This window comes from Gloeophyllum trabeum (assembly GCF_000344685.1).
Source record: "Gloeophyllum trabeum ATCC 11539 unplaced genomic scaffold GLOTRscaffold_00009, whole genome shotgun sequence".
In the NCBI taxonomy this organism is placed as follows: Eukaryota; Fungi; Basidiomycota; class Agaricomycetes; order Gloeophyllales; family Gloeophyllaceae; genus Gloeophyllum; species Gloeophyllum trabeum.
This window is the reverse complement of record NW_006920418.1, coordinates 1,442,269-1,451,706: the sequence shown is the minus strand read 5'-3', so window position 1 is coordinate 1,451,706 and position 9,438 is coordinate 1,442,269. Positions and strand designations below refer to the sequence as shown.

The following is a 9,438-nucleotide window of genomic DNA, read 5'->3' as shown; positions in this document are numbered from 1 at the left end:
TGGCCGAAGGGAGCCGAGCGTCTGCTCCCTCGAGCGGCTCGAACTTCAAAGTTTTGCAACGTCTCCTATTCACTGGCAATAAGCTCATTACATGGTGGTAACATAGTAACAGAACAGACGTTTAGTGCCTGTCATCATTACTTTAATCCCCATCCTACGGCGCAGGCCCAGTAGTACATTCCTAACCATATATTGTATTTGGGTTACTTACACAGAGAGCTTGAGCGAGCCAAACCAGCGCGGAGGAGAAAGTCACATGATTATTCGGCCATCTCCCGCATCACTTCTTGAGCTATTCCTGGCGCGAACGAAAGCGCGAACGATTGCTCGAGCGAACGGCCGAATTGTAGAATTGAGCACGCCTTATAGTGCTGCTCAATTCTTATTTCGTTCGTCCGTTCGTCCGTTCGTCTGAGCGCGTCCAAAAGAGTGAGGAAGCAATGATGGCCGGCGATCCGGGACCACGGTCATGTGATGTGCTCACCGGTCGCGGCAAGGCATCGAGAATTTCCGTGGCTAGTTATGTGGACGAAATCCGTCGACGTAGATCACATGCCACATTATTCTCCTCATAGCAATTCTGAGATGTATGGACCGGGTGCCCAGGCTGAGTATTGACCCAATTGGGGCTCTTATCATGCTTGTGCATATATCTCGAAAAAGCCTCAGGAAATAAATGTGCCGGCCACCAACGGAGAACACATCACATGACCGTGGTCCCGAATCGCCGGCCATCATTGCTTCCTCACTCTTTTGGACGCGCTCAATCGAACGAACAGACGAACGGACGAACGAAATAAGAATTGAGCAGCACTTATAACGTCTGGTGCACTTCGATCGTGAGCTATTACTTCCGTCATAGGTCACACCTGGTCACGGTCCCGCTTTTTGTCACGCTGTGACAGGAAGTAATAGCTCTCGGTCGAAGTGCACCAGACGTTATAGAGAGGATCTCGTACAAGATTTTGGAACTTCGAACGGAGAGATCCGATCCTCTCTATAACGTCTGGGGACGAGACTAGGACTCCGAAGCGAAGCGTGACATCGGCCTGCTTAGGAGCGCTTCGCGCAGTGGCCACTTTCCACCTGCTCCTCATCAATACACGGTCTGGGAAAGGGTCTCTGTTCATTCTATTCTACAGGACGGTAAGGGTAGCGTACTAGTAGGTCTATACCGCATCTGTCTTGCGCCACTGACCGATGTGCCGATCATATCTAAGCTTCGTCCCTGACGTGTCCTGGGCGTAACGTGTGCCGGACGCCCCTACAACTTGAACGTACTTCAAGTTGCCTGAGAGTATCTTACACTTCCCGCTTGGAGAGGCTCAATCTTTCTATAACCCTCGTGCAAGTGGGAGGCTTCCATTCGATGAACGTGCACCGTTGAACCGATTATCTACCTGGTACAAGGTCAGGTACAATCGACGCCCCGGAAGCACCCTAGAGGCTTTCTTTAGTGGTCGTGTGACTGGGATGTCCACCAAAAGATCCGCGGTGCGAGCGAGCAAACCGTCACCAAGGCTATTCCTCGTACGCAGAGATCGATGGGTCACTAAACAACAACCTGTGCACCCTGCCGAACATGTTTTAACCGGCTCTCATCAGGCCCATGTACGGTCATAATAAATCACATTACGCAGTCTGGATGTTCAAACGTATCAAGGAGGCGGCCTGCACGTACCGAGTAGCTCTTGATGATCATGGTAGATCCGTCGCGGAACTCCAAATAGTCCGAAGGCTTTCTGGCCCGCCTATGGCCTATAGTCTATGTAAGCTTCATGCATCACCTACCCACAGCTCTAGTTGTATAACTGGCAACTAAGGGGTGCCTTCTAACTGCTTCACCCCCACGGGCCACCGGTCTGAACTATGACCGAAGAAGACTTCCCTACGCTGCGAGTACCTCCTCTTTTGATACCTACATGCCAGCCTAATATACATAATACGCGGCTAGCAGGCTACATGACTACCTCACTCTTATGGCTGCAGGTATGAAGTCTACCTTTATTGAACTATTCTCCTTTGACACCATGTAGCCGTGCTTTATTATGATCATATCTTGACGTCGGGCGACGAGATTTCGTATATCTGGAGGAGGCCTTGGACGCTTGGCAAGATATCCTTCATACTCAATCGGTACTTCGGTGCAATATCCAATGCCCTCGTAATTTATGAGTCTTTTGCCAATTTTCCGTCCCGGGTATGTTGTACTCCTGCTTACACAGCGGAGCTTCTCAAGATACAGCTCTTAGATGTGAGGAATGGAAGTCAATCCCGTGTCATTCACTGACGCTGCACCCGGATAGATGCACCGCGTTCGAATGGGAGTACGAGATCGCCCTCTTGATAAGCCAGATATTCATTGGAGGTATGGGCAAAGTCGTTCATCCATCTTCGCTGTCAGTCAATACTCACCTGGTTACTAGTGCTCATGGTAGTACGGGTCTACGTGATATATAACCGCAGTCGATGCATATTGGCCACTCTCATTGTAGCTGGCATTCTGGCGATTTCGGGAGCAATAGTGAGTACTCCTAACAGTATGATAATGTAGTCTTGGCTGAGTGTAGTCCTTTCGGTCAGGGCTTCACCCTCCAGGGAAGGACGATGGTGGATACCGACGTGCCTGGTTGTCATGTAATTTATCCTGGTCATTCGTATGCTGATTCAATCATAATTTGTCACCCAAGCTGATCAAGATCAAGGGAATTCTGTAAGTATAAAGCAGTGCGCACAACCTCCTAGTGCTCAACGAGGTCATAGATCTTGCGGCAGCATGGGAAGCTTGCTTCGCGTTCGACTCCCTAATCTTCACGCTGACTGTGATCCGGACTTGGAAGATGCGGCCGCCGCAAGTTGAAGGATTGAAGCACTGGTGGGGGATAGGAATGCTCTTTCTGCGTGATGGTGAGCGAAATTCCTGGAGCGCGAGTCATCTCATAGTCCCACTTTACGTAGGTGCGCTGTACTATGGGTAAGTTTTCTTCTCACGGCATTTCTTTTATAAACATATGTATCAATGGCTCATCCCAGATGTATGGTCCTGGCAAACGCGGCAAATATTCTGACGTATTACGTGAGCTCGTCTACTATGCATTTGTGTAGTTCCTCGCGAGTCCTCATGCCGTTTTCACACCATCCAGTTTGGACAAGTAGGTTCCTACCATGCATGCTAGATTCTGAGCTTACGCTTCGTCCTGTTCAGCCGCTCCTGAAGGGCGCGCTCTCAATCTTCGCCAATACGTGTGTGGCATCCATAGATATTTTTCTCCGTCATAGTCCCGTTTACTGTTGCCCATATTTCAGGATCTCTGTCACAATGATGTCAAGGCTCATTCTCAATCTTTACCGTTACGTGGAGTCTCGGAGCTACCTTGGAACACAGGATATTCCTCTGACTAATTTGAGCTCGTCGGGTCGTACCATTAGCGGGCCGGGAAGTCAGGGTAACTATTATGCTGCGCCCATCAGTTAATCACCAGGCTCATCTAATCGTATAGACGCGAACATGAATCCGATATAAACTACGGGCACAAAGACAATTTCGATGTAATTCCGGGGTTGGAGGTATTAGATTTATTTGTACGATATATACACATCGACAAGGATGACCTATACGATGCTCCCGTGGTCGATGCCCTTCAAACACGCAGCCTGACGAAGAGTGGGAACTACAGTGAAGCTCATGCCCATGCCGGCGAATATCGTAGCGAAGCCCCGTGGGAGAATGGAATCACGAATCTGCACGCGTGCTCTTGCACTGTTGCAGCTTCACTGTTTCTCATTGCTGCTGCAGTCCCGACTGAGTCTGTGAAACGTCATGCGTTAGGCTTGTCATCTATGTCCTTGGGCTTCTGCTATACGCCTGGCTTGCACAGTGTACACCGTCTGACCTCAAGCCTCCCTCGGGATGCCTCCCGCAGATCTGCGCGCTGTCTTGTTCTTTCACCATATCTCGAACAGGGCAAAAATACGTTCTCTGCATCAATTGACGGTGGAGCATAGCCTGAGAGGATACCTGAAGCTTGGCAAACCCGCTGTGCTCGTTTGTCAAGGAGAGGAAAGCGACGTAGATGAATATCTCAAAAAGGTCAAGGTGTGGATCTTCAGTGCTCAGTGCCTCCCTATCAATGATTGATCCGTCATTGTCTTCATCGATTCTAAGAGTATGCGATGGCAACAGGCCCGAGTAGAAGTCAAGGATCATGTCGCTTCAGATGCAGCAGCCCATATTCCGGCGAATCTGAGGGGTTTGGAAGAAGTAGCAACCCTGAGCGAGCTTACCCAAAGACTGCGATTGTTAGGCTCCGACTGGGAAAGATGGTTTAAGAGAGGAATGGGTTTTGGTCCAAGATGATTAGCGACAAACCCACTCTGGCTTCCGTGGACGGCACCGTTTACATCGGTACCACGCTGCCTCGAACAGGTCAATCGCCTACATAGCAATCTTACTTCTTTAGAGAGTGATGCTCATCTGGTTCACGTACGACCTATATCTGCACATGTATACAGCGAGCCAGGAGGGCTGTTGATTGAATTAACCTCGGATCAGTTGAATGGCAGCGAATTGTTCAAAAGTATCAATGCCGCCTCATTTAGGTATTCACTCTCATTGCCATATATCGAGCCTTTGCCTACATAGCGGGGGCCATTGCTGTTAGCCGGTGGACGCGACCGCCCAGTTCATTTGAAAAGACGCGATAGATGACGTACATAGTCGGAAGTCACAGACCGCCCTAATCGCCACTGACACCCGACCGTCTCAGACGCAGCCGAGTCGCAGCATTCTGGCTGTCCATGTCAACACCGTCGACGCGTCCCGCTGAAGAGTACACCACCTCCTGAGTAAGCAACCGTCCGTAGTGGTTGAGTTGCGCGTCATGGATGCACAAAGCGATCGAAGACGCGCTCGGCTAACATTCGACGCGTCCCGGATAGCCGTAGTCCACACCTATTTGGCCCTCACGACCTTTCTAACGGCACTCTTACTGGGTTGTCTGCTTCACTATAAGAAGATAGTCAAGAATGGTGTGGCTGGATATCCTGAGGAGTGGTTTCCATCTGTATCGGCTACGTGAGCAAGACGTTCATCCACCACTATTCCTGCAGTTCAATCCATAATATCTTACGCGCAGTATCGGAGATTGGTACCCTGAAAGAAATATCTTCCAGATCATGATAGCCATGAACTCTGGTGAGTGTGGTTATCCTCGTGGCATAACAAAACAGGCTTGAACTTGGATGCTATAGGACCCCGCTTCGCCCTTGTATTCTTGCAGTACTATCTGACACGTTCTGCACAATCATCCCTACCAACTGTTGTATTTGTTTCCGGTATCATCCGAACGCTATCGTGTGGTGGTTGGGTGTACATTACCTCGACTGACGACCATGACGCGCATGACGTGCTCATGATCACTTACATTGTATGCAACTTACCGTGGATGTTCGGAGGTATAGCATGTACTCCTGTCGCGAACAGCGAAGCTAGGAAGAAGAGGTACGCTGCAAATATCCTCCTGCCGCAGATTACCCTAATCGATACTCTGGTTAGGCAACGTTTTGCCGCCGCGTGCGTGAACAGTTACGCATCCTCGGGTCTTTAGCTCTATGTTAAACCTCAACACAGATTCTTCTTGTCCATGATCCCAATGATATACTTCTTCATTCAACATAAGGTAAATCGAGTACCAGGAGGTGAGTCTTCATCGCATCACGTAATAGGCGATTGGATCTGAAGAACTCTTGCGCAGCTTATACCCGATATAGCTTCTTCGAATGGGGACTTATTATTTTGGATATTCTCTACGACTCCGTTGCCGAATTAGACTTCAAAGCTGCCAACTTACAGGCAAGTGGACATTTGGAGACGATAGCTCCCTCTGGCTAACATCTTAGGTTCGTCGATAGATTGCATTTGTCTCACTCTTGGACAGCGAAGGAGGAAGTGATAAAATGTACAGCCGCATGCATAGACTTGCATGAGTATTTTGACAACGAGTGATACAGATCTGGTTCCAAAACAGAATCTCAGATCGTGTCAGATACCCAAGTATCATCAGCGAATCCTAAAGCTGACGAGAAGTCTACTGCACCTGATGCTGCGTCAACAGTGATAGAAGACAAGAGACTACGGCTCGCACTCCCTACGGAGTGGCGACTGGTGGCTGCCTTCCTGTCAGATGTCTATCTTTGTAAGCAACCGACATCATATCCTGCAATAACCGTGCAACTTAGCCCCAAAATCATAGCATATTTGTTCTGGTCCATATACACATCCCTTGCACCCACGCTATTTTACTTCTCTGTCTGGGAACTGAGCATTGCAGGTCATGAAATTGCTTTGATCTCGGTACTTGCTACTGGCCTCCTTGGAATATCCCCGTTCCGTGCCTGGGCACGGACTCACGATGGAAAGATGGTGCTCCATTCTCTGTCGCTTGTTGGCCTACTCGCATATGCTCTACCTAGTCCCTTTTCACGATTATTCGCCGTCGCCTTTGCGAACATGGCTCTTAGCATCAGGCAGGCAGTTGACTGGGCCGATGGCCACCGTTCGTGGTATAATGGAATTCGTGAGAGAGTTCGTGCTATCTTGTTGATATCTCTTCTAAGTGCTATTCCAGTTACTGGCATCGGACTCATCCTGTCATCCTTTTCGAAGCATGCCAATCATTCCAACAACCCAGGTAATGTCATCGCCATCTCCAACCTATATTTGGCTCTGCTAATTTTTCGACAGTCTGGCCATTCGTCGACGCTGCATCCGGTGGTTATAACAAGACCGGTATACTGCTGGCTCTCCTCGCATTGTATGAACTATATACCAGGTCCGATAACAACAGGAATGCTGGAGCCACAGCGACGGTTCCCAGAGCTGCTATCTCGTCTTCGAAGACATGGCTGCCCCAGTCAATAGCCCTCGGCGGCCTTCTGTTCACCGTTCATCAGCTGCTGGCGGAATCCAGTACGTTGATCGCCTGGTCTTGGACAGGATACCCTATCAAAGGACCCATCCCGAACGTGCATGGCTGTCTCACCCTTCTAGCACAATCTCTGGGACTTTTGCTACCTGTGCTACTCTCCTCCTCCTCTTCTTCTGCTGAGGCTGCTGCCCTTCTAACCCATCCTCTGTGGTTCTTATATGGCGCTGGCAGCGCATACGTGGTGTACAGCTGTAAGGACTGGTTTGGGTATATCGGAGGGTTGAACCTCGCAATATTCCTCATGTCTGTCTTCCCCCATGTTATAAGCAGCGCGGCCTCGACTGGCAAAGTGGGGCGCACGTACTTCACGGCTTGGCTCGTTGTCTGTCTCTTGGACCTCGCCAACGTATGGACTGTTGCCTATGCGTTTGTCCCAGGTGGCGTCTATTTGAGGGAGCGCACGGATTTGTAAGGGATCCGTTTCTGATTGCCGCCATCGGATGTTCTGACTATGTATGTAGGGTTCTCATCGCGCAAATGGCTGCTATTGCTTTTGCTTTCAGCTGGCCCAGGAGAAGCACGCTCGACATTTCCCCCTCGCTTCCTGGATCGTCAGCTCTCTGTATTCGCAGCTTCCTAGCTCTCGCATCTGTGGCATCTCTTCTCGTCACCGTGTATCGCTATCCTACGTCAAGCCCAGCTCCTCATAGGCCTGGTCCCCGTATCGTCCGGGCCGGAATATGGACTGTACATTTTGGTATTGACAATGAAGGCCGGGACAGCCAAAGGCGGATGAGAGATCTCATAAGGCGTGTCTCCTGTACTTTTTTGCTGATCGCGAAGACACTGACTGCGCTATTATATAGAGATATGGAGCTTGACGTTGTGGGACTCCTTGAGACTGATCTACATGTAAGTCGATGACCACATGTTGGCATAGTGCGCCCTGATATTCTGTAGCGCATCGTCTTTGGTAATCGCGATCTGTAAGTCGGTACAGAGTCCAAACAGGAGTGATGACGCTGACGAGCATATAGAACGCGAGTCATCACGGAAGACCTGGGCTATGTGAGTCCTCGCCTCGCGGTGCTTGCGCGGTAGGGCTTACATGTGGTAAAAGTATGTAGACATAGGCCCTGGTCCCAACCAACATACCTGGGGGGCCGTGCTACTGTCCAAGGTGGGTTAACTATCCGTCCCGATGATTTGGTGGCGTCATGGCGATCTCCAATGCAGTTCCCAATCATCAATTCCACGCATCATCTGCTGCCATCGCCTCACGGTGAACTAGCCCCGGCAATTGAAGCCGTACTAGATATGCACGGGACTCCTGTGACGGTTGTAGTGGCGCATAATGGACAAGGTTCGAATACAGACTTCACTCGCTCGTTGCTTGCCTAATCCTCTTCCATGCAGAGGAGGACCCACTGGATCGGGAACTACAGAGTCAGGAGCTCGCCCGAATAATGGCCAAAACGTACCCGCAGCCAGTGATCTTCCTTGGATACGTCGTGACTCATCCTCATGCCCAACGTCGTGAGTAAATGCCGCATGCGTGCCACCATCACCTCACTCATTGCTCATTGCAGCGAATCCGTATGAGATCCTCGTATCGGACGGCAGGGTGCACGATATCGATAGTCTTGACTCGGACCGCTGGTACGTTCTTCCATACATTATCTGTTCTTGCTTTTCACAAGCCCTCTCCCCCAGGTGCGAATATATATTCTATAGAGGCCTCTATCGTACCGCGTACGCCCGAGTATCACGTAGCACTATTACGGACACCGAGCTGCAGATCGGGCAATTTGTCGTTCCGAAATACGGGCATGGAGTCACAGACGATAGTGAGATTGCAAGGTACCTTCGATCGTGGAAGGAAGATCTCCCAGAGGATCACGTAAGTTATGCTCGCCTAATCAGGATCCTGTTCACTAACAACATCTAGTGGTTCCCTATGGAATACTATGGGAATGAGAGGGAAGGCGGTGTAAGGTATGTGGAATTCAACCCAAGTGCGGGCAGCCTGTTGATCGAGTCAATCAGGGGGCATTTCTACCATGTATTCAATACGGTACGTTTTTTCTTCCGAGTCGAGTCTTAGAACCCTTTCTGACGCTGTTGCTGCAAGCCTCTGTATTACAAAATTCCTGTAGGAGCCGTTGTATGAGAGGGAACAGATGTCGTGCTCGCTGTGCATGTATCATCCTTTTCTTTCCTTTCGTCCTGTTACTGTTTGTACGACACCTGCAGAATTACTAGTATTCATTCACTATGCGACCCGGGTGGTCAGTCAGTCTTACTGCCGATCTATAAGAAACGCCGTGGAGCCAATGGCATCCTCCACAACACCTCGCTTAGTCAGAAGCTGAATGTTAAGGTTAGGTTTAATGTGGCCCTAGTCCCGGTCCGCGTAATTACCTGTATACTCTCCCCACTGATACCCTGGATCACCCCCCGGAGCTTCGTCTCCACTGTCCTGGCCATGTCTGGTCTTAATCTGAATGCTATC

At 49.9% G+C, this 9,438-nt stretch overlaps 3 protein-coding genes across 3 annotated transcripts; all 3 read left to right on the top strand.

Annotated features, from left to right (window-relative positions):
- Window positions 1-1,869: 1,869 nt before the first annotated feature.
- On the top strand, window positions 1,870-3,475 carry GLOTRDRAFT_94608 (uncharacterized protein; the record flags this gene model as incomplete). The annotated part of the gene is made up of 11 exons (XM_007869404.1): window positions 1,870-1,989; window positions 2,078-2,200; window positions 2,307-2,368; window positions 2,467-2,524; window positions 2,571-2,637; window positions 2,691-2,713; window positions 2,841-2,907; window positions 2,959-2,974; window positions 3,034-3,076; window positions 3,206-3,243; window positions 3,307-3,475. 11 exons carry the CDS (start codon window positions 1,870-1,872, stop codon window positions 3,473-3,475), a joined length of 786 nt encoding a protein of 261 aa, XP_007867595.1.
- Window positions 3,476-3,898: 423 nt separating this feature from the next.
- GLOTRDRAFT_111623 (uncharacterized protein) lies at window positions 3,899-4,563 on the top strand. The gene is made up of 2 exons (XM_007869403.1): window positions 3,899-4,096; window positions 4,166-4,563. The coding sequence occupies exons 1-2, from the start codon at window positions 3,911-3,913 to the stop codon at window positions 4,355-4,357; spliced, it is 378 nt and encodes a 125-aa protein (XP_007867594.1). The 5' UTR covers window positions 3,899-3,910; the 3' UTR covers window positions 4,358-4,563.
- Window positions 4,564-4,880: 317 nt separating this feature from the next.
- On the top strand, window positions 4,881-9,212 carry GLOTRDRAFT_116852 (uncharacterized protein; the record flags this gene model as incomplete). Its single annotated transcript, XM_007869402.1, has 21 exons — window positions 4,881-5,074; window positions 5,136-5,194; window positions 5,251-5,500; window positions 5,555-5,572; window positions 5,630-5,697; window positions 5,754-5,855; window positions 6,027-6,194; window positions 6,252-6,689; window positions 6,743-7,394; window positions 7,448-7,735; window positions 7,793-7,838; window positions 7,887-7,912; window positions 7,964-7,994; window positions 8,047-8,106; window positions 8,163-8,289; window positions 8,343-8,462; window positions 8,516-8,585; window positions 8,640-8,826; window positions 8,875-8,921; window positions 8,973-9,000; window positions 9,058-9,212. The coding sequence occupies 21 exons, from the start codon at window positions 4,881-4,883 to the stop codon at window positions 9,094-9,096; spliced, it is 3,018 nt and encodes a 1,005-aa protein (XP_007867593.1). The 3' UTR covers window positions 9,097-9,212.
- Between the last annotated feature and the right edge of the window lie 226 nt (window positions 9,213-9,438).

Coding starts and splice junctions, on each gene's coding strand:
- GLOTRDRAFT_111623 (XM_007869403.1), top strand. CDS start 3,911: ATGCCTCCCGCAGATCTGCGCGCTGTCTTGTTCTTTCACCATATCTCG. Junction 4,097..4,165: donor AATATCTCAAAAAGGTCAAG/GTGTGGATCTTC, acceptor ATCGATTCTAAG/AGTATGCGATGGCAACAGGC.